The sequence below is a fragment of the Monodon monoceros genome, unplaced genomic scaffold (genome assembly GCF_005190385.1).
Source record: "Monodon monoceros isolate NGI ecotype Baffin Bay Population unplaced genomic scaffold, NGI_Narwhal_1 Super_Scaffold_9, whole genome shotgun sequence".
NCBI classification, from domain to species: Eukaryota; Metazoa; Chordata; class Mammalia; order Artiodactyla; family Monodontidae; genus Monodon; species Monodon monoceros.
The window spans coordinates 39,157,319-39,182,427 of record NW_021703786.1 but is presented as its reverse complement, the minus strand read 5'-3'; the positions used below and the strand labels follow the sequence as shown (position 1 = coordinate 39,182,427).

Here is a 25,109-nt window from a genome sequence, read left to right as displayed (position 1 = left end):
CAAGGAGGTCAAAGACTTGTACAATGAAAACTACAAAACACTGATGCAAGAAATTAAAGACCCAAATAAATGGAAAGACGTTCTGTATTCATGGATTGGAAGACTTGATATTTTTAAGATGGCAGTATTCTCTCCAAAGCAGTCTAACTGGTTTAGTGCAGTCCCGCTAAAAAATTCCAACGGCCTTTTTTACAAAAATGGAAAAGCTAACCCTCATAGTCATACAGAACTGGAAGGGGCCCTAAATGGGCAAAACAAAAAAACTGGAAAAGAACAAACTTGGAATACTTCACTTTCTAATTTCAAAACTTACTGCACAGGAATCTAAAATACACAAAGGAACAAAATGAACATATCAAGAAACAGAAACAGACTCATGGTTCCCGGCATGCAGGGCAGGGATGGACTGGGAGTCCAGGATTAGCAGATGCAAACTATTATATATAGGATGGATAAAAAAGGCCCTACTGTAGAGCACAGGGAACTGTGTTCAGTATCCTGGGATAAACCATAATGGAAAAGAATATGAAAAAGAATGTCTATATGTGTATAACTGAGTCACTGCTGTACAGCAGAAATGAACACAACATTGTAAATCAACTGTACTTCAATAAAAATTTTAAAAAACTTGTATAAAATAGATAACTAATAAGAACCTACTGTATAAAAAAATAAATAAAATTAAATTTAAAAAACAAAAACTTACTGCACAGCTACAGTAATCCAAACAGTGCGGTACTGGCGTGAGCTGGACATAGAGACCAATGAAGCAGAACAGAGCCCAGAAATAAACCCACACGTCTCTGGTCCACTGATTTTCGACAAGGGTGCCAAGACCATTCAACAGAAAAAAATCGTTTTTCAACAAACTGTGGTCACCTCGTCTAGGTGATTCTAGTCACGTCTCAGGACTAAGCTAATGCATTACGACCTCAGGGAGCTGTTCCAAGCCATCATAGGGGATCACAGCTTTCACAGTACTTAACCCAAATAGAATAATTGTGTAATTACTTAATCTTGGTCTCATCCTGAGGGCAGGGTCATGTTTATTTTCTTCAAGTCGACATTTCCAGTGTTTTTGTATACTGAATACACAAACTGTTTTCATATACCAAAGGGAGAAAATCATTTTTCCTATTCCACAGGGGTCACTTCCCAGACAACTGCTTTGTATCTCAAGCAGTTTATCCTAACAGGACAGGTGAGATGTAAGGTAAGTCACCGAGGAATCAGACACATACCTATTATCCCGTGATTAGCAGCAAACATCAGAGATGCTCCAAGGGGAAAACCAAAAACATAATAACCAATGGCATTCAGGAAAGCACCCATCTTTTGTTTTCCTGCACCTCTCAGGACTCCGCCAGAGGTGCCCTAAAGAGAGGAAAACCAAAACCAGTGTTGCAGTCATTCAGGTGCCATCATCACATCAGGTCAGAACACAACCTGGTATTTCACAGCTCTGAATACAGTCATATGCCCTATATCAAGACAGGGACTGCACCTTACATCAGAGATAAAGGAGAACATTTGCCTTCTAAAGTTATGTTAAGGGACTTCCCTGGTGGCACAGTGGATATGACTCTGTGCTCCCAATGCAGGGGTCCTGGGTTCGACCCCTGGTCATGGAACTAGATCCCACATGCATGCCGCAACTAAGAGTTCTTATACCGCAACTAAGGAGCCCACAGGCCACAACTAAGGAGGCTGCGAGCTGCAACTAAGACCCCACACAACCAAATAAATAAATATATATATATTTTTTAAAGTTACGTTAACAACTACAGCAGCTTTCATCCAGAAACCCACCAAGTAACAGCATTTAAATCTCTATTTAAAAATAGTTCATGGGCTTCCCTGGTGGCGCAGTGGTTGAGAGTCTGCCTGCCGATGCAGGGGACACAGGTTCGTGCCCCAGTCTGGGAAGATCCCACGTGCCGCGGAGCGGCTGGGCCCGTGAGCCATGGCCGCTGAGCCTGTGCGTCCGGAGCCTGTGCTCCACAACGGGAGAGGCCACAACAGTGAGAGGCCTGCGTACCGCAAAAAAAACACAAAAAAACAAAACAAAACTAGACACACAAAATCGTGCTGCATATAGTACACAGAGGTAAAATCACTGCAAATACTCACCGCAAGTGCATCAAACAGATGAAAGGGAGCAAAGATGGGCATCACTTGGCTCACAAGGGACACGATATCTCTGTTGGAGAAAAAGAGTCGGTGACCCGAAACTCACAGTTAAGTGTGGCACTAATCACCTGCTGGCTGGACAAACCTGCCAGAGTGACCGACCAGTCAACTCAGTCCACATACTACTTTCCTATTTGATAAAATGAGGACACGATAAAACCTCACTAACTTCAATGTCACCAGTTAGAATTTAGGTCGAAAGGGACGTGGGCTAGGCTGCCCCAACAGAGCATAATTCTTAAAGTTCTGTTGATGAGTATAAAAATGTGAGGGTTGGTTACAGATGAATTGGTTTGCAGGGCAGAAATAGACACAGATGTAGCGAACAAACGTATGGACACCAAGGGGGGAAAGTGGTGGTGGGGGGTTGTTGCTGTGATGAATTGGGAGACTGGGATTGACATATATACACTAATATGTATAAAATAGATAACTAATAAGAACCTGCTGTATAAACAATAAATAAAATTCAAAGAAAAAGTGAGGGTTGGGAAGCAAAAGCAGGTTTCAGCCTGTGAAGGGTAATCTTCCCCTGTGGCTGGGAGTCTTCCTCAGAAATGCAGCTGGAGGCCAGTGTTCAAGGCAGAGAAAACATCTACCTCCTCAGGGATGCCCCGAGCTCTGGTGGCTGTGCTGGAAGGTCTGTCTGGCAAGGGCCTCACGTGAGGCTCGGGGGCCTTGCAAGGGGCTTGGGGGCCCTGGAGAATGACTCAGCAGAGTGGCGGTGACCGTAGGCCTACACCATGGAGCCAGTGTGGATGCAAAACACAACAGACGGCGGTGCTCCCCCCAGAGCTCTGGCCTCCCTCCCCTCAGCCTGTGGGGAAGACTGTTAGCCAGCAGGTGCCACCAACTCAGGCAGAGCCCGCAGGCAACCCTCTCACCAGAGCAGCGACCTCCTCCGCGGAGCAGACCCAGGACGGCAGCGTCGGCTAACCCTGCACTGTCTCTACTAGTCAAAGTGACAATGTGGTCCTTCCTTCACAAGTATAAACATTAAACCAACATGCACCAAACACTGAAGAAAATGTGCAAAAAAAAGACCAAAATGACCAGGCAGAAGAGCTGACGCAAAAGGAAACAGAAAGAACGCAAAGAGAGAAACTTAAAAATTATAATTCCTGTTCTTAGAAATATTCATAACAGTAGACATTTAAGGAAAAAGAGCAGTTGGGAAAAGTAACTGGAAATGAAAAATATGAACACTAAAATACCGCATTCCACTTAAAGACTGGACAATGAAAGGGACATGGCTAGAGACTAAATTTTAATGGTAAATCTGAGGAAATATCCCAAAACACAGGTAACCACAGAGAAGACACATGTCAAATTAATCCATAAATACTATGATTTATCTCAATTTCCTAGAGCTAAAGAAAAATCCACTGCTTGAGACTGAAAGCCTACAAAGTGCCAGGCAGAATAAAAGATTCACCTGCACCTAAGCACGGCCAAGGACAAAAAAGAGTATCTGAAAGGGGCTTCCCTGGTGGCGCAGTGGTTGAGAGTCCACCTGCCAGTGCAGGGGACACGGGTTCCAGCCCTGGTCCAGGAAGCCCGCACATGCCACGGAGCAACTAAGCCCGTGTGCCACAACTGCTGAGCCCACGTGCCACAACTACTGAAGCCCGCGTGCCTAGAGCCCATGCGCCGCAACAAGAGAAGCCACCACAATGCAAAGCCCATGCACCGCAACGAAGAGTAGCCCCCACTTGCCACAGCTAGAAGAAGCCCGCGTGCAGCAACAAAGACCCAACGCAGCCAAAAATAAGTAAATTTATAGAAGAAAAAAAGAATATCTGAAAGATTTCCAGAAAAATAAAATTTCTGGGACTGACGGAGAGAGGCAGGCCCATTGTCTTAACCCCTCCGGGCTGAAGTGCCTTCCCAGGCAGTGCCTGCTGAGTAATTGAAGGAGACATAAACTTTTAAGAAACTCTTCTTTGGGAATTCCCAGGGGGTCCAGTGGTTAGGACTTGGTGCTTTTCACTGCTGTGGCCCAGGTTCAATAGCTGGTTGGGGAACTAAGATCTGCAAGCTGTGTGGCCAAAAAAAAAAAAAAAACCCTCTGTTGGGCCATTGGCTGACTGCGGAGATAGCAGGCACCACACATGACAAGGAACACAGTCTCTGTAAAAACTGGTTTAGAAAAGTCACCAGACGAATGGGAGAACTGCAGACCAGCAATGACAGAAAGCAAGAACAGCACTGCCTGGGGAGGGAGGAGAGCCTGGTTTCCAGAGTTATCACAGTACAATATTAAAAACGTCCAGTTCTTAACAAAAATTGACAAAGCATACGGAGAAACAGGGAAGCAGGGAAAAGGAGATCGTCACACTGGCAAATATTGTCAGAGCTGACACTTTCATAACTATGGAAATTAACCAAAGGCTTGCAGTCACTTCGGGAGCCCATATTCAAGAGAAGTGGCTGAATCTTGGTAATGATAGCTCTGTGGTGTCATCCCCTGCTCCCAGCTCAGCAGTAACCTTAAAGTAACAGCCCACACACACTTCCAAGGCTGGAGGAGGAAGAGTGAGTCCAACTCTTTTTAAGTTTCATTCCCAAATTATAGTTACTAATTCACAAAAGGCCACCTGTCTGGTGGCTCCTTAGAAGACCCCCCAAAAGGCTGTCTTTATTTCATCAGGTTCCAACTGCCCAGTGCTAAAGTTGACCTTTAGGAGATTGTCAAAAATATTTACAGGCGGGACTTCCCCAGTGGCGCAGCAGTTAAGAATCCGCCTGCCAATGCAGGGGACACGGGTTCGAGCCCTGGTCTGGGAAGATCCCACATGCCGCGGCGCAGCCAAGCCCGTGCGCCACAACTACTGAGCCTGCGCTCTAGAGCCCGCAAGCCACAACTACGAAGCCTGCATGCCTAGAGCCCATGCTCCGCAACAAGAGAAGCCACCGCAATGAGAAGCCCACACACCACAACAAAGACCCAACGCAGCCAAAAATAAATAAATTTATTTTTTTTAAAAAAAATTTACAGGCAAATGTTCTAGTTGCTGCTTCCTGAGGCAGTGGAAACAGGGCAAACAACACACTAACCAGCCAGCTTGGTAGGAAAGGCTGGGGATGAGGGGTGTATCAGGGCTCGCTCTGGAAGCTCTGACATGTTACTGGGGATCTACAAGGCCACACGCGTGCCTAGGGCTGCACAGAGGCTCAAGAAAGACCAGGAAGGACCTAAGCTCTCACCTGGGGCTGAACTTGAGACGCTGCATGAACAGGAAGTGAAAGTTAAGGCCAAGCTGTAAACTGCCTGGCTGGGTGTTGAAGGTGAACCTGACGCATGTAGAGAGCCCGTCAGCCAAGACTGGGAGATGTCTGGGATGCAGACTGTCCAGTCATCAGCTGACCTCTAAGCTAATGCAGCAGAGACTTCAGTGGCCACACTCAACGAAGAATACAGACCTTTACCGAAATAGCTCTTAGAAGTCACTAAGCAAACAAGAGCATCGACAACAAGAACCCAGGGGACGGGGTGAATATGACTTCCAGAATTGCCACATTATAATATTTTAAAATGTCTAGGTTTCACATAGAGAGCAGACATGCGGTGGCTGTGGGGGAGGGGTGGAGTGGGAGTGTGGGGTTCACAGAGGCAAACTATATAGGACGGATAAAAAACAAGGTCCTGCTGTAGAGCACAGGGACCTATAGTCAAATTTTGTAATAACCTATAAGGGAAAAGAATCTGAAAAAGAATATATTTATATATGTATAACTGAATCATTTTGCTGTACAGCAGAAATTAACACAACATTGTAAATCAACTAGACTTCCACTAAAAAAACCCAAATCTAGTTTTCAAAAAAAAAATTGAGTCATGTAAAGAAACAACAAAGTATGGTCCATATACAGGGTGAAAAAAGGAATAAATAAAAATTGTCTCTGAGGAAGCACAGACTTTGGACTCGCTAAAATAGACTTTTAAATCATCTATTTCAAATATATTCAGAGTTAAGGAAAACCATGTCTAAAGAACTAAAGGAAAGTATGAGAATGATGCCTCACCAAATAGATACTATCAATAAAGAGACAGAAATTATAAAAAATAAAATCCATGGAGTTGAAAAATCCAAAAAATAAAATGAGAAATTCACTAGAGGGCCTCAACAGTAGATCTGAGCAGGCAGAAGGAAGAATCAGTGAACCTTAAGGTAAGCAAATTGCGATTATTTAGACTAAGGAACAGAAAGAAAAAGGAATGAAGAAAAATGAAGACCTGTTGGAACACCATCAAATATAACAACACACACATAATGGGAGTGCCAGAGGTGAGAAAGACAGAAAAAATATTTGAAGGAAGAATGGCTGAATACTTCCCAAATTTGATAAAAGACATGAATCCGAGAGACTCAACAAACTCCAAACAAGATAAACTCAAGGGGGAGACAAGTCATTTGCTGAGAGTGGTGGCTGAGGGTGGTACAGTGGGGTCAGTGGTTTGAGGAGCGTGGAGAAGGTCTAATATGGACTGCAGTGATGGACAGTGGGATGGCCAAAGAAAAGCAAGATGGACTTGCTTTTGATGCTGAGGGTCTAACTGTGGCCGTAAGTTTCTAGTGGAACCAACGTGCCCTCTTCCATGACTTTTCCGAAAGTGATGCGCTACTGACACCGACACTGTGCACCTGGGTTTCTCCAGGCTGGGGTTCTGCCACACAGGAGGGATTCAGGAATTCCTCAGACAATGAGCCATGGCACCTACGCTACATAAGGGAAGGCGTAAAGGCAGGAATGTCATGACGGACTGAGAAAGAGTGCAGGACCAGAGGAGTCAACAGACTGGAGAGCCCAAGCAGCTGAGGAATCCTCTTAAGTAGACGTGGCTGTGGGAAGCGTTGGAGTTGTGGCCAACTGAGGACTGGAGCTGGAACAGTTACGTAATGACAAAGCCCCAAGCATGACCACGGGAGAGTGCCTGCAGAGAGCAGAGGTTACTGGGCTGAGGACTGGGGCACTGGACGGCTCATCCAGGCAGATACTGAGTCCAGCCGGGACGCTGCTAGGGTCTGGGGGGCGAGAACACTATAGTGAAGATGCCAGAGTTTTAGGCAAAGGAGGAGGAAATGGAGATATACAAGCATGTATCACGTGTACAGATGCCAGAAGCTGAAAAGGATAGGAAGTAGTGTCACTGACAGAATTAGGAACCCAAAATGTCAAGATGAGTCAAAAAATAAGAAAATAAAGATTGATGGGTACAAAAGTAGGATCTGCATTTGGGTCCAAGATGATAACCACAGTAGGGCAGGATGTGGATGCTAGGGCTGCTCAGGGGCACACTGGCAACCAGCTCCACAGACACAGTGTGGTACAGCCACCAAACACCTAATGCTTCACCAGAAGTCCATCAGGTAGAATGAGGTACAGTGGACATAGTTCTGCTCTAAAGGGAGCTAAGAGCACTGCCTTCAGGTTTGTATGAATTCCAAAGTGGAGACTCAAAATCACATTCCATGGGTAATGTCTGAAGGAATTTCAGATGGTTACCATGGAGAAGAGAGCATGAGAGATGCCTTCAGATATCTGCAGGCTGTTAACTCAGAAAGGGATTTAGATTCCTCCAAGCACAAGAACCAGAATAAGTGGGTGAAAATTACGGGTACGTTTCAGCTCAAAATAAGGAAGGTGTCCTGGGACTTACCTGGCGGCCCAGTGGTTAAGAAACCACCTGCCAATGCAGGAGACATGGGTTCAAAGCCCTGGTCTGGGAAGATCCCACATGCTGTGGAGCAACTAAGCCCGTGCGCCACAACTACTGAGCCCACACTCTAGAGCCCATAAGCTGCAACTACTGAGCCCGCGAGCCACAACTACTGAAGCCTGCGCACCTAGAGCCCATGCTCCACAACAAGAGAAGCCACTGCAATGAGAAGCCCATGCACTGCAACAAAGAGTAGCCCCAGCTCACCACAACTAGAAAACGCCCACGCACAGTAACAAAGACCCAACACAGCCAAAAATAAATAAATTAAATAAATAAATAAATTAATTAAAAAAAAAAAAAAAGGAAGGTGTCCTGAGAATCAAAGCTGCCTTCAGAGGTAGCAAGATCCTCACCCACTGAGGTTTTGAAAGTGTAAGTTGGACAACCTGGCAAGGATGTTTTGGAGGAATCCTGATGTAAGATGAGTGATTACATCAAATAGCCTTTTAGATCTCTTTAATTCTAAGATCCTACCAAATTTAGAAAGATTTGCCATTATTTCTTCAAGTTTTTTTCCTGTCCCCTCTCCTCTCTGTTTTGAGAACCCTAGTTACAGCCTTTTTAGGCCGATCACAGCTCACTGATGTTCCTATTTTTCCAGTCTTTTTTCTCACCGCATTTCATTTAGGATATGTATTATTGCTCTATCTTCAAGTTCACTAATCTTTTCTTCTACACTATTTCTAATCTGCTGTTACTCTCATCCAATATATTTTCATTTCAGACATTTTCTTTCAGCTCTATAAGTTCAATTTGTTGTTTTTTAAAAAATCTTTGATGTCTTACTTTAGCATGCTCACGTTTTCCTCTGTCTTCTTGAAAATACAAAACATAGTTATTAAAACTTTTAACATCCCTGTGTACTAATTCTATCATATGTTTCATTTCTGGGTTGGTTTCAACGGATTGATGTTTCTGTGGATTTTCATTTCTTGCTCCTTTGTATACCTGGTAATTTTTAATTAGATGCAGGCATCGTGAATTTTAGCTTGTCGAATACTGCATGTTCTTGTAATAATTTAAGTACTCTTGAGCTCTAATACAGTTAAATTTCTTGGAAACAATTTGATCCTTTCAAAGTCTGCTTTTCAGCTTTGTTAGGTGGGACAGAGCAGGCTTCATTCTAGGGCTAATTTTCCTTCTACTGAGGCAAGGTCCTTCTGAGAACTCCACCAGCCATCCCATGCATTACGAGGTTTTGTTCATTCCACGTGGTGGGAACACAAACTCTTCCCAACCCTTTATGAGCTTCAGGGATTGTTCTGCCTGCTCCTTTCAGGTGTTCCTTCCCGTCCCTCACCCCACTTCCCTGGCCTCAGGTGGGACCCTTACACGCACAGTTGGCTCAGCGGTCAGCTGAAGACTTGAGGGAGAGCTTCCACAGATCTCCAAAGCGCTCTCTGGGTGCCCTCCAGGCGCTCTCCCTGCTCTGGGACTCTGCCTGGGAACTCGCCACAGAGCCTCCCCACTCCCAACTCCATTTCCCCAACCCAAGGAGATGGGGGGCTTTCCCGGGGCCCCTGTCTGCGCTTTGTCCTGGAAACTCCCTCACGGTAAGCTGGGGCAATCACGGGGTTCTCCTCGGGGATTTATCTGGGCTGCCTGTGGTCCAATGTCTGAACGCCATTTTTTAAAATACAGATTTTGTCCCGTTTTTTAGTTGTTTAAGGCAGGAGCGTAAATCTAGTTCCTGTGCCTCCATCTAACCACCTCCCTAGCCCTAAGATTTTACAAGAATATATTTAAGCACTGGTCTAAAACCAGTGGGGTTGGGTGAAACTAGAAGAGCACACTTAAAAGTAATAAAACCAAATTTCTCCATAAGCATAATCTGAGGCAACTGGTGCAAATTACTGAAGCTTTTTCATAAGGATTTGGTTTATTCAAGACACTTCATGGCATCTAACTAATTACTCAGATAGCTAGTGGGAAGCAGCCGCATGGCACAGGGATATCGGCTCGGTGCTTTCTGACCGCCTGGAGGGGTGGGATAGGGAGGGTGGGAGGGAGGGAGACGCAAGAGGGAAGAGATATGGGAACATATGTATATGTGTAACTGATTCACTTTGTTATAAAGCAGAAACCAACACACCATGGTAAAGCAATTATACCCCAATAAAGATGTTAAAAATAAATAAATAATTACACAAACACATCATTACAGAAAATGCAGTAAAATTCAACCTAAGACTGGGTCAGTGGTTTATAAAAACACTGCCCAGATGATTCAGGCGTGCTGGCTGCCAGCGTGCCCTGGACGGGGAGGTGCCTTTCTGGGGATGAGGTTTTTTCCATGTTATTTTTCTGGGTATCTCTGGGCAAAAACACACTGAGCACAAGAGAAAGCCCACTTGCGTTTGATAAACGAACTGGGTATTGGAGGGGTGGAGGGGGTTTCCATGGGCTTCCTTCATTCAAACCTGTTCCGATTCACTCCCAGCTGCACTACAGATTTTCCTATGGAGTAAAATGCTACTCACCTGTCAGAGTCAGAAAAGTATAGTGAAGAAAGAAAGCATAAAACTAAAAATGTTCTCCTAGAAGATGGTACATACTTGTCACTGGTGAATGCACAGGCTACCACATCCTTTAAAGCAGCAAGTAAGATACCAGTTACAAGTGCACAAACACCTGGAAAATACAGAGAAACAACAGGAAATGAAAACGCTCCCGAGTGATAAATCCTCGTACTGACTTGTCATGAGATAGTTGTGTCAATGATTTAAGAAATGTAATAATTTAAAGTGTTTCTTCTTACTGTCTAGGAAAAGAGCACCTAAGGTCAGATGATTCTAACTTCTTTTTCTAAGGGAGACTCATAGAAAAGATGTTCAATAAGAATGACAACATCATCAGAATCTTCTCTAACTGCTCAGATTCCAGAACATTCAAACTGCCTAAGGGTCAGTGATCCAGGAACCTGGAGAGCTGGGCACACAGATTCTGGTCAGAAATAAGCCTGCATGGACTTCCCTGGTGGCGCAGTGGTTGAGAGTCCGCCTGCCGACGCAGGGGACACGGGTTCGTGCCCCAGTCCGGGAAGATCCCACGTGCCGCGGAGCAGGTGGGCCCGTGAGCCATGGCCGCTGAGCCTGCGCATCCGGAGCCTGCGCTCCGCAGCGGGAGAGGCCACAACGGTGAGAGGCCCGCCTACCGCAAAAAGAAAGAAAGAAGCCTGCACGTGACAACAACTGCCTTTGAAATGATTCCTGTTAGTACCAAGTGGAACAGTATTTAGCTGGTGCCTAATAACAGAAAGTCATATTTAGGCACTTCATTTAACTGAGTAAACAGGAGGCAGCATAAAGAAGAAAGATTGCAGCTGCAGTTTACACACATAAGTCAATTCCCAGAGAAACTACGATATATATTTCTCAACTTCGATACTGCTGCAGCCAGCGAGCAGCAGTGCCACACTCACCTGCACACAGGAGGGCGGTGGTACAGGAGTGTCGTGCCTGCTGGGCATCCCCTGCCCCCAGGGCGCTGCCCACCCAGACGCTGGCTGCCACGCCAAGGCCTAGAGGCACCTAGAAATGAATGATCACAAAATCACGAGGAGGAGTCAGAGGGTCTGAAAATCAGAGTATCAGTGCACTGGAGTCTACCTGCGTGGAAACCCAGGACAGAGTCAGAGCCCCGGGTTCTAGACCCGGTTCCAGTACGTCCTTGCCGTGTGACTGGAAACAAGTGGCTTGGCCTCGCCCACTGTTACAGATGTGTAACAGCCGCCCTGACCGCTGCCCCCATCAGAGGCATCAGAGTAGAACCTCCTAAAGATGCTGGATTTGAGGGCAAAGCACCTCCCTTATTAGCTAAACATATACTATCAAGAGTCAATTCAACTTTGCTACATTCTACAAGATTTAATGAACTTTAAATATATAAATCATTCTTAAAAATGAAATGAATCATGTGAAAAAAGCACTTAGAACAAAGCCTGGCACACTGTAGGAATTCCAAAAGCTGATGAAATCTGACTCCACCATACGTTATGTGTCCAACATTCCTATGTCTAATTACCCATTAAATCGAACTATGGCCCTTCATAGTAGATGCCCAAACTTTATTTAATTACTGGTTATGGAAATCTGAAGCTATGCACTTGCTTGCTTCTTAAATAGACCATTATTCAACTTGCAGGGTCATGTCGGTTGTTCTCCTGTGATGACAGTGCTGCCCTCGGGGGCTGTTTTTGAAACACGGGTTGTGTAGTAACCTGATTTTAGTTCTCAGGTCTGCTTTTAATAATTTATACGTCAGCTTTAACTTCTATTCCTACTAGAAGCAGCCTCCTCCTGAGAGCCGTCTACTTTGTTGCTGTTTGAGAACCAGCCTAAGTTGATAAAAAATATGTATTAAAAATTGTTAAGTTTAAGAACTTGAAAAGCAATGGACCTGACTATATAAAAATTTACAAGACTTGTGGGCTCAAAGTATACATATTGGCTTCACCTCCAGATGAATGGCCAGCTCACATGCTTAACCCCCTTCCTTCCCCAAATGCCACTAAAATGTCAGTAAAGATGCTTAACAGAGAAGACACTCATTAACAACTCTGAGACTAAGTGAGCTGATGAGCTTCTGGAAGAGGAAAAGGACAACAGGAAGCCAAAGTCCAGATGAGAAAGAGGAAAAGGCTACATCCCACTCGTTCTTCCCACAGGGGCCCCAGGAGGCAATGATAAGCAGTCCTTGGACTCGTGACAGGGTCACAGACAGCACAGCCAGACCCCACTGCTGACCACCCCTCCCTCTCAGACTCACTGCACAGCGACTGGTGGTGTGAGTGCCTCAGAGCCAAGCCCTTCTCGTCTTGGGGGATGGGAGGCGGGGTGGGGCAGTGGGGGAGGTCAGGACTGCTGCTCCCTGCTCCCCACGCATAAATCCTTAAGTGAAGATGTCATGTGACAGATCCCACCTCTGTACTGATCCTTCCCACGCAGGGGAGAGGTCTGCTGGAGAAAAATCCACAAACAACAGGTCAGGAAAGCCATGTCAGCCATTTAGTTAATAAATCAATGCATTTTCCTTTTCTTGCCTAATTGCACAAGCTCGAATCTCCAATAAAATGTTCATTATAATTGTTGAATATTAAGATTCGTGTCTTACTTCAGTTATCTGATGGTCTCTGTCTCTCATCAAATGTCTCTGAATATGGCATCCCCGCCAGTCTCTATCCTCTCCCTGTGGAATTCCTACTAGATAGAAGATATATAATGGGTCTACATCTTTCACATGTTCCAGTTCTACTTTTTCTCACTTGTATTTACTGTGGCAAAATACACGCAATGTGAAATTTACCGTGTTAGCCATTTCTTCCCTTCTTATTCCGGTAATTACTATGTGGTGTATTTTTTTTAACCATTAATAACCATTTTAAAGTACGCACTTCAGTGGTATTAAAATACTTTCGTAATGCTGTGCAACCATCACCACCATCATCTCCAGAACTCTTTTCATCTCCTAAAGCTGAAACCCTGTGCCCATTAAACAATAAATCCTCACTCCCCCTTCCCCCAGATGCTGGCAACCACCCTTCTACTCTGTCTCTGTTGACTAGTCTAAGCACCACATGAGTGGACTTGTACAGTATTTGTCTTTTTATGTATGGCTTATTTCATTTAGCATAATGTCCTCAAGGTTCATCCACACTGTTCCATGTGTCAGAATCTCCTTTTTTTAAAATAATGATAACCCCATTGTATGTATATATCACATTTTGTTTAACCATTCATCTGTGGAAGGACATTGAGGCTGCTTCCACCTTTTGACTCTCGTGAATAAGGCTGCTGTGAACATGAGTGTGAAAATATCTCTTTGAGAGCCTCCTTTCAACTCTTTTGGGTATACATCCAAAAGTGGAATTGCTGGGTCATATGGTGATTCTATTTTTAATTTTTTAGGAGCTACCATTTTTCTATTTTCCCATGGCAGCTGCATCATTTTACATTCCAACCAACACTGCATAAGGGTTCCAATATTTCTACACCCTCACCAACACTTATTTTCTGTTTTCTTTTTTTTCTTTTTTCTCGAGAGTAGCCATTCTAATGGGTGTGAGGAGGTATCTCACTGTAGTTTTGATTTGCATTTCCTAATGATCGGTGATACTGAGCCTCTTTTCATGTGCTTATTGGCCATTTGTATATCTTCCTTGGAGATAATACCCATTCAAGTCCTTTGCTCATTTTAACAATAGGATGTTTTGGTTTCTGTTACTGAGTTTTAAGAGTTTTAGTAATCTTTATCACATAGGCGACTTGCAAATATTTTCTCCCATTCTGTGGGCTGCCTTTTTACTCTGTTGATACTGTCTTTTGATGCACAAAATTATAAAATTTTTATAAAGTCCAATTCTCTATTTTTTCTTTTGTTGCCTGTGCCTTTGCTGTCATATCCAAGAAGTCATTGCCAAATTCAATGTTGTGAAGCTTTTGCCTTATGTATATACTTCTAAGAGTTTTGTTTTAAGTATTAGATTCACTTTGAGTTGATGTTTGCACATGGTGTTAGGTAAGGTCCAGCTTCATTCTTTTGCATGTGGATATCCAGTTTTCCCAGGAACATTTGTTTTTGTCAGCAATCACTTGACAATATATGTGAGGGTTTACTTCTGGGCTCTCTATTCTATTTCATTGGTCTGCATATCTAATTCCATCTATTTATATGCCTTTGTTTTATTATGGGAATTTCCACAGATCCATCTTCAAGTTCATTATTTGATTTTTCAGTTTTAACTAATCTATGAAGTATTAAATTTCTGTGGCTATATTTTCAATTTTTTAAAATCCTACTTGGTTCTTTTCCAAATATTGCTCTTTGAGTTTCAATTTCTTCTTTAATGTTGAATGATTTTGAACATACGACTTTTCTACTCTCTGATTATTATACCATCATCTCAAACTCCAAACTCTAACTTTCCTGTTTACTGTATCTGTTAACTCTTGCTCTCGGTGGATTATTTCTCTGTATTTTATCATTTTTATTTTAAGTTCACCACTAAGGGGACTTGTTTTTTTTCCATAAAAATAATGAACACTTATTGCTTCACAGTCTCTAACAAAGGGAAGCCTGTGACAAGAAACAGAAACTAGAATGGTGGTTGCCAGAGGCTGAGGGCAGGAGGAATGGGAATTATTCAATGGGCAGAGTTTCAGTTTTGCAGGAGGAAAAAGTTCTGGAGATTGGTTGTACAACCATCAAAATATGCTTAACACTACTGAATTGGGCAGTTAAAATGGTAGTTAAGATGGTAGACTTTACATTATGTGTATTTTACCACAATTAAAAATAAAAATTAATTTAAAAATGAAGGCTGTGATAGAACACATAGAAAAACAGAAGATATGAAGATAAGGTAGAATTGGTAGATAGCTTCGGTTTACTGCAAACCTATAAACAAGCTCCATGGGACTTCCCTGGTGGCCCAGTGGTTAAGAATCCACCTTCCGATGCAGGGGACTTGGGTTTGATCCCTGGTTGGGAAATAAGATCCCAAATGGTGCAGGGCAACTAAGCCTGCTTGCTGCAACTACAGAGCCCACATGCTCTGGAGCCCGCATGCCACAACTAGAGAGCCCGCGTGCTGCAACTACTGAGCCCGCACGCTCTAGAGTCTGCACACCACAACTAGAGAGAAGCCCACGTGCCGCAATGAAGAGCCCACATGCTGCAATTAAGACCCAACACAGCCAAATAAATAAATAAATAAAAATATTAAAAACAAACAAACAGGGCTTCCCTGGTGGCGCAGTGGTTGAGAGTCCGCCTGCCGATGTAGGGGACACGGGTTCGTGCCCCGGTCCGGGAAGATCCCACATGCCGCGGAGCGGCTGAGCCCGTGAGCCGTGGCCGCTGAGCCTGCGCGTCCGGAGCCTGTGCTCCGCAACGGGAGAGGCCACAACAGTGAGAGGCCTGCGTACTGCAAAAGAACAAACAAACAAAAAAACAAACAAACAAAAAAAACAAACTCCAGGGCCACCATTTAAAAACGGAAGCAAGGACTTCCCTGGTGGCACAGTGGTTAAGAATCCCGAGCCCTGGTCTGGGAAGATCCCACATGCCACGGAGCAACTAACCCCGTGCGCCACAACTACTGAAGCCGGCGCACCTACAGCCCATGCTCCGCAACAAGAGAAGCCACTGCAATGAGAAGCCCACACACCAAAACGAAGACCCAATGCAGCAAAGATAAATAAATTAATTACTTTAAAAAAAAACAGAAGCAAAACCAAATCGTGCCTTGATGGAATCCTTCCCCCATCAACAGCCAATCCTCTAGACAGAACTGACTCGCAGCAGCCTCTGCTTCCTCACCCCGAGAAGGTCGGTGCCCACATCTGCCTCCTGCTTTTCATCACTCCAGAACGTCTCCGATGACCCTAAATCCAAGGGACCCTTCCCACCCTCTTCCCCGGCTTCTTCCACGACCTGTTCTTGGGGTCGCCCCCCTTCCACACCTGCCTGGGCCTGGCTCTTGGTGGGGGTCTCCTTCTGCTGCTGACTCCTGTGTCTTGGGGTTTGCCCTTACACACCCTCCCGGCTCACTCCTACACGACCACATCAATCCCCCACTAAGTCCTTCTTTCACTTTTAAGACTAAAAAACCATATGTAAACAGAAACAAAAATGGCCCCTCATCCTACTGCCCAGATGGCATCTGTTTTTCAAAAACAAGGAACAAAGGGCCTATATGTGCAGAACTGGAATATTCAGAAAGCCTCAGAAGGTAAAAGGCATGATGCCACGCAGTTGTTCAAGCCCGAAACCCTGGAGGCATTTGTGATTCTTCCCGTGCGTTGCCAAGCCTCCCACATCCAAACCCTGGTCCTGTCACTTCCGCTCTGCCCAACGGCATCACTAACTCAGCCTCTCTGCCCCTTCTCCACCACCAGCCGCCTTCCACTTGCTCCCCTCGACGATTCCAACGGCCTCCTTCCCGCCTCCCATCCCACATCTGTCCTCCAAGCCAGCTTCTACACAGCGGCAAGAAGCTTCTCTCCTTGCTAACCCCTCAGCTGGGCTCCTATCAGGTCCCTGAACATGCAAGGGCTCTCCTGCATCCCTGCATCTCAGGGCCTGTGTGGTCAGCCCTGACTGTGGGCTTCCCAGGCTGGCACCTTCTCACCCTTCAAGTCTCTGCTTACGCAGCAACTCAGGAGGACCGTTCCTCAACACCTATCTAAAAAGGTGTCTGTCTCTGTTTTCATACAGCTTAGACTTTTTTTTGTTGTTTGCTTCTTCTATGGTGCATATTATATGTCTATATCATGCTCTTATTCATCTATTTGCTTGCTCATCTCCACGCCAGCCCACCAGCCACGAGAGACAGGGACTGTCTGCACCTTATGCCCCACCGTATCCCAGCACCAAGTTATTTGCAGTAAACTCATTTCCAATAAACATGCCAGGCATTGTGCTAAGTATTTTATATAAGCTTTGTCTGAATTTGCACCTGCCAAGTAGGTATTATTTTTTCCCACTGTGTATAGGGGGAAAGTTAAGCTCAGAAAGTAACCTAACATAACGAGCCCAGCATCACACAGCTGGGAAGCAGCATGGCCAGGACCCACACCCAGCGGTGTGTCTGGCTCCAAAATCCACACTTGCTTCTCCAGCTGCGCTCCCCCCTCGTACCGTCTAACTCTCCGAGTGGACAGCACGGCATCGCCTTACCATGTAGGCCGCAGAAGCCAGTACATAAATGACGGCCTGGGCTCCAAGCTCTGTCACGCTCATCAATCCTGAAATGGTCAAAAAGTGGAGTAAAGTGAACATTTTCCTTATGAAACTAGAACCTAATGTAATTTCAGAGAAGCCAAGATTGCCCCCAGAAGCATAATCCAATGGCAGAATTCAGTGTCTGTGCCAAGGAGAACCCCAATTCAGGAAGCATCCAAGAACTGCAGCAGCTAAGATGGGATACAGGCTCATTCCAGAAGCCCCCACTTCACCAGGGAACAAAACACGGGGCTTAAGTAGAAAACCAGGCGGTGCCCGGGGGTGCAGGTCATCCTTCAGGGAGACGGGGGACCACAGTATGGAGGGAAGGACAGAGGGCAGTGGAACTCCATGAGAAGTGATGGCACTATTAACGCATTCCAGTGTCCACAGAAACTTTCAGATCAAGTATTATTACCCTCTGTCTCTGCTGTTTCCTCTGTTCCTTCACTAGCAGTGGATGGCTAAGGTGAATGCCCGTGACCAAAATTGTTCTAGGTCGGAAAGAAACAGAGCGAGGCTAAAACACAGCAAAATCCGTCACTCTGTAAATGCCCGAGGATCTCGGCACAATGCCTAGCGAAAGTCGGCTGAGCCACACAGTGGCCAGAGTCCTGAGACCTAGACTCGGGCTTTGTTCTGCTCCGTGACCTTGGCAGGCCGCTCCATGACCTTAGCAATCGTCCCTTTCAAAGCTACAAAATGAAATGCAGTGGGGGTAGCACAAGGCCTCACCCAACCTGAAGAGTGTGCCTATGGTTGGATGGGCAGTGAGACCTGTACTGAAATCTTCCACGAGGGCCTGATAAAACCAAGAGGAAGGAGAAGCAAACTTGGGTCTCCTGAAAAGCTCTGTAGACATGATTAACCAGGCTGCTGACAGGTTTCTACTGAAGTGCTGACCAACCTGCAAGGAAGGTTCCGACTTCAAAGGTCCACCACTCAATGCACACCATGAACATGCTGGGGATGGCCAGCTGGATGAAGGAGCCCCACTCCTGGAAACAGCCCCTGGTCCAACCTGGAGGACAGGAAAGAACACAGCATTTACTTTTCCACAGTCTGACACCAACAATTCTATCTCACATGCGTGCCTCCACCAAAAGCTCAGAGACTGGGAGGAACCAGTGTTCACCAGAAAAACAATATATTTTAAAGAGGTCAACAAGCCCAGAGTTTGAGATGGTGGGAACAGGGCTGACAAAATGTAGTGAAACTGAAGTCTGTATATGCCCTATGACCCACACGTTTCACTCCCGTTACACACAGCAGAGAAACTTGTGCAGAGTCCCATAAGAAAGCACATAGGTATCCCTGTGGCCAGTGTGCTTGTGGGATGATGGGGGCATCAAGGATACAATCACTGGAGAGCTAGAAAAGTAAAATATGATGGATGGACACTATAGGGGAAAGCGGAACACTGGGCGTACACATGGCAGAATGATTAGATGAACTCCACGGTGCTCACAAGCAACTGAAGTAAAACTGGATAAACTGAACTACATCAAAATTGAAAATGTCTGGGCGTTAAAGGACACAATCAACAGAGTGAAAGAGCAACACACGGGAGAAGATACTAGTAAATACTCCATCTGAAAAGGATACCTGGATATCATAACATCCAGAGTACAGAAAGAATTCCTACAGTTCAGCAGCAACAACAATTAAAAAGTGGGCAAAGGCTGGTGGCGCAGTGGTTAAGAATCCGCCTGCCAACACTGGGGACATGGGTTCGAGCCCTGGTCTGGGAAGTTCCCACATGCCGCAGAGCAACTAAGCCCATATGTCATAACTACTGAGCCTGCTCTCTAGAGCCCATGAGCCACAACTGCTGAGCCCACGTGCCACAACTACTGAGCCTGTGCACTTAGAGCCCACGCTCCGCAACAAGAGAAACCACCACAATGAGAAGCCTGCGCACCACAACGAAGAGTAGCCCCCGCTGTCCGCAACTAGAGACAGCCCACGCACAGCAACCAAGACCCAACACAGCCAATAAATAAATAAATTAAAAAACAAACAAAAAAACAAAAGAAACAAAAAAAATGGGCAAAGGACTCAAGCAGACATTTCTCCAAAGAGGATACACAAATAGCCAACTGGCACATTTTTAAAAAACGCTCAACATCGCTGATCACTAGGAAAATGCAAATCAAAAAAAAACACAATAAGATGTCATCTCACACCCATCAGGCGGCTGCTTTAAAACAACACACAAATAGAAAATAACAAGTGTTGGTGAGGATGTGGATAAACTGGAAGCCTTGTGCACTATTGGCGGGAATGTAAAATGATGCAGCCGCTATGGGAAAACAGTATGGTGGTTCCTCAAAAAATTAAAAACAGAACTACCAGTATGGTCCAGCAAAATCATTTCTTAAAATATATATGTATAAAAGAATTGAAAGCAGGATCTCAAAGAGATATTTGTATACCCACGCTCATAGCAGTATTATTCACAATAGCCAAAAGGTAGAAGCAACCCAAATGTCCATTCACAGATGAATAAATAAGCAAAATGTGGTCTATACATACAATGGAATATTATCCAAACTTAATAAAGGAAGGAAATTCTGACACATGCTACAAAATGGATGAACCTCGAGGTCATTATGCTAGCACATAAGACAAAGGCACAAAAGACAAATACTGTATACTTTTACTTACGTGAGATATCAAGAGTAGTCAAACTCACAGAATCAGAAAGGAGGACAGTGGTTGCCAGGAGCTGGGGGAAGGGAGCATGGAGAATTGTTAAATGGATACTGACATACGGGGAGAAACTGACAATAATACAACAGTAGTAGTAACACCCCACTTACGTCAGTGGACAGAAAATCAATGTGGTCTTAAATGACACAATACACCGGTTGGACTTAACAGATATCTACAGGACATTGCAACCAAAAACAGCAGAGTTACACATTCTTTTCAAGTGCACAATGGACATTCTGCAGGATCGATCACATGCTGAGCCACAAAACAAGCCTCAACAAATGTAACAACAATTTGTAACAACACATGTAGGAGGACAGAAATTATATATCAAGCATTTTTTTCCAACCACAATAGTATGAAACTAGACAACAACTTAGAAAGAAAAATGGGAAAAGAAGGAACACATGGAGACTGAAAAACATGCTACTAAAAAACCAATGGGTCAATTAAGAAATCAAAGAGGAAATCAGAAAATAACTTGATACAAATGAAAATGAAAACACAACACTGCAAAAATCTATGGTATACAGCACAAGCAGAGGGAAGTTTATAGCCATACAGGCGTTCCTCAAGACACAAGAAAAATCTCAAATAAACAACCTAACCTCCCACCTAAAAGAATCAGAAAAAGAAAAACAAAGCCCGAAGTCAGCAGAAGAAAGGAAGATCAGAGAGGAAATAAATGAAAGAGAGATTTAAAAAAAACACACAATAGAAAAGATCAATGAAACCCAGAGCTGGTTTTTTGAAAAGATAAACAAAACTGATAAACCTTTAGCCAGGCGCACCAAGAAGAAAAGAGAGAGGACCCAAATAAACAAAATAAGAAGATATTTGCAAACCATATATACAATAAGGGATTAATATCCAAAATATACAAAGAACTCATACAACTCAATATCAAAAAACAAACAATCCTGGGACTTCCCTGATTGGTGCAGTGGTTAAGAATCTGCCTGCCAACGCAGGTTCGAGCCCTGGTCCAGGAAGATCCCACATGCTGTGGAGCAACTAAGCCCGTGCGCCACAACTACTGAACCTGCACTCTGGAGCCCGCGAGCCACAACTACTGAGCCCGTGTGCCACAACTACTGAAGCCCGAGTGCCTAGAGCCCATGCTCTGAAACAAGAGAAGCCACTGCAATGAGAAGCCCGCGCATGGCAACGAAGAGGAGCTCCCGCTCGCCGAAACTAGAGAAAGCCCGTGCAGAGCAATGAAGACCCAACGCAGCCAAAAATAAATAATAAAAATTTTTTAATTAAAAAAAATCTGATTAATAAAAGGCAGAAGACTTGAATAGACATTTTTCCGAAGACATACAGATGGCCAACAGGCACATGAAAAGATGCTCAACATCACTAATCATCAAGAGAAATGCAGATTAAAACTGCAATGAGATATCACCTCACACAGCTCAGAACGGCCATCAAAAAAGACCACAGATAACAAATGTTGGCAAGGGTGTGGAGAAAAGGGAACCCTCTTGCACTGTTGGTGAAAATGTAAATTGGTGCAGCCACTATGCAGAACAGTATGGAGGTTCCTCAAAATTCTGAAAATAGAACTGCCATATATGATCCAGCAATCCCACTCCTGGGTATATATCCAAAAAATAAGGAAAAGACTAATTCAAAAGATATATGCACCCCAATGTTCAAAGCACTATTCACAATAGCCAAGACATGGAAACAACCTAAATGTCCATCAGCAGAAGAATGGATAAAGAAGATGTGGTACGTATGTACAATGGAATATTACTTGGCTATAAAAAATGAAATAATGCCATTGGCAGCAACATGGATGGACCTGGAGGGTATTATGCTTAATGAAATAAGTGAGACAGAGGAAGACAAATACTGTATGGTACCACTTATATTTCTAAAAAATAAAACAAACTAGTGAATATAATGAAACAGAAATAGACTCACAGATACAGAGAACAAACTAGGGGTTATCAGTAGGGAGAGAGAAGGGGAAGGGGCAAAATAAAGGTAGGGGATTAAGGGTACAAACTATTGTGTATAAAATAAATAAGCTACCAGGATATATTGTACAGCACAGGGAATATAGCCAATATTTTATAATAACTACAAATGGAGTATAATCTATAAAATTTTTCTCTCACTATACTGTACACCTGAAACTAATATCAAAAATTCACTATACCTAAATTTTAAAGAGTAATAAAAAGAATTTTACTTGTTCCTTTCCATCAAGACTGGAAAGGAGGGGCTTCCCTGGTGGCACAGTGGTTAAGAATCCGCCTGCCAATGCAGGGGGACACAGGTTTGATCCCTGGTCCGGGAAGATCCCACATGCCGCGGAGCAACTAAGCCCATGCACCACAACTACTGAGCCTGCACTCTAGAGCCCGTGAGCCACAACTGCCGAGCCTGCATGCTGCAACTACTGAAGCCTGCGTGCCTAGAGCCCGTGCTCTGCAACAAGAGAAGCCACCACAATGAGAAGCCTGCGCACTGCAACGAAGAGTAGCTCCCGCTCACCGCAACTAGAGAAAGCCTGCGCACAGGAACCAAAACCCAATGCAGCCAAAAATAAAATAAATAAAATAAAATTTTTAAAAAACCACAAAAAAGAATTCTTTAAAAAAAAAAAAAGACTGTAACAATTAAAATTCTCTCTTCACACATGGCACCATCCTATACCTACCCAAAGAATCCACAAGAAAGCTCCTAGAAAGAACAGATCACTTCAGCAAAGTGTCAGGTACAAGATCAACAGAAAGGGACAGAAAGTAGATTAGAGGTTACCCAGGGCTGGGCAGAGGGAAAATGGGAAGTTACTGCTTAATGGGTGGAGTTTCTATTTGGAGAGATAAAAATGTTTTAGAAATGGATGGTGGTGATGGTTGCATAACACTGTGAATGTACTTAAGGGCACTAAATTGTACATTTAAAAACGGTTAAAATGTCAAATTTTACATTACATATATTTTACCACAATTCAAAAAATAGAAAACAGAAACAGACCTATTGGGCTTCCCTGGTGGCGCAGTGGTTGAGAGTCCGCCTGCCGATGCAGGGGACGCAGGTTCATGCCCCGGTCCGGGAAGATCCCACATGCCGCGGAGCGGCTGGGCCCGTGAGCCATGGCCGCTGAGCCCGCGCGTCCAGAGCCTGTGCTCCGCAACAGGAGAGGCCACAACCGTGAGAGGCCCGCGTACCAGAAAAAAAAAAAAAAAACCATCTATGTTACTAAATTTACAAATGGATGTTAGGATACTTAAGGGACTTTAGCTAAGTTGAAAGTGGTGCTGATTGTTTAAGAGTTCCATCTGTTCGTGTGATTTGATAAGACATTAATCAAACTTCACTTGAACAGAGCAGAGTGATTTGCAAGAAACAGCTAGGATTTTGTATTTGCAATTTTAACTCACTTAATATTAATCCTTACAAACCAGTAGGTTTCTATGAACAAAAGCTGCCTTCGTAGATGTAAAAAAAAAAAAAAAAAAATCTCACGTTGAACCTGTAACTTTTATATTTTCAGTAACTTAAATATTTTATAGAATTTTTAAATTTCCCAAAAGATAAAAACAAAAAAAGTCTGAGGGAAAAAAAAATTCAGAGACCAGAATCACATCTTTCTGAACAATAAATAAGAAATTAATGTCCTCATTACCTCCCCAGGTGTGGACGTGGATTTTTTTCCACCACACGTACAGGAAGAGAAGAGCAGACAGGGAGAACTGGGAAGTGGTGTTCGCCCAGGCAGATCCTCTGAAGGAGAAAAAGCTATTGTCACCCGTGAGTACATTCCTCCCAAATAATCAGCTTTCGCTCTCACAGTTATTAGATGAGCCCATAGCTCCTGGACTATCTTCTTTTTAAACACCAGATCCACTTATAATAGACTTGTTTTCTTTTCATCAAGATTGAATTTTTGTGGAAGAACCCAATGCTACTAGAAAAGCAAAAGGACATAAAGACTTATCACCCTTCCTTGTTCTGATAGCCTTAAATAAACCATCAAATAAATTCTTAAACATACTTAGTTCAAAGGCTATAGCAGGGATTTCCCTGGTGATCCAGTGGGTAAGACTCCACGCTCCCAATGCAGGGGGCCCGGGTTCGGTCCCTGGTCGGGGAACTAGATCCCACATGCATGCCACAACTGAGACCCAGCACAGCAAAAGATAGATAGATAGATGATAAATAAATAAATAAGGCTATGGCAGACAGCTACTGTGTTCAACAACTGGTCTAGGGTCATAGTAGTTTTATTTCCCAGGATTATAACAAATTTCTTTTGTCTTGGGAAATAACCTGAGAGCATCGTCAATGGATGACATTTTAGCCCCACAAATAGAATGTGCCCTGTCCTGGCACAGAGACCAGGAACTCTGATTCTCTTCTATTTTTTCATTTCACTCTCCTGACCAGTTCTCACATTTTTTCATTTCTTAATCCATCCCTGTGTTTTTCTCCTCTCACCCACCTGTTCCCAAACTGCCCTCTGTATATCTGTTTAAAAAAACCTTCTAAAAAACAGTCTCTCTGAGCTTCACCTTCAGAGAAGCCTGCTGAGATGCTTATGTCGGTCAGTGTCACCACTTCTCAAACTTGGCCCCTGACTCTTCACTCCCCCACGGCCAAAGCCTCTTTCAGTTTTCTGGAAGGTGTTACAAATGTTTTTTCATTGATTGGTCTGTGTTCTAACTCTGCATAATCCTTCAATTAACGGCGTGTGTGTGTGTGTGTGTGTGTGTGTGTGTGTGTGTGTGTGTGTGTG

At 44.1% G+C, this 25,109-nt stretch overlaps 1 protein-coding gene across 1 annotated transcript in view; it reads right to left on the bottom strand.

Moving 5' to 3' along the window:
• Window positions 1-25,109, bottom strand: part of LOC114889045 (multidrug and toxin extrusion protein 2-like) — a 54,589-nt gene that overhangs the window by 14,928 nt on the left and 14,552 nt on the right. Inside the window, 7 exon segments of the mRNA XM_029211833.1 lie at window positions 1,242-1,374; window positions 2,131-2,200; window positions 10,471-10,546; window positions 11,337-11,445; window positions 17,594-17,661; window positions 18,546-18,659; window positions 24,000-24,097. Coding sequence (XP_029067666.1) covers window positions 1,242-1,374; window positions 2,131-2,200; window positions 10,471-10,546; window positions 11,337-11,445; window positions 17,594-17,661; window positions 18,546-18,659; window positions 24,000-24,097 — 668 coding nt within the window.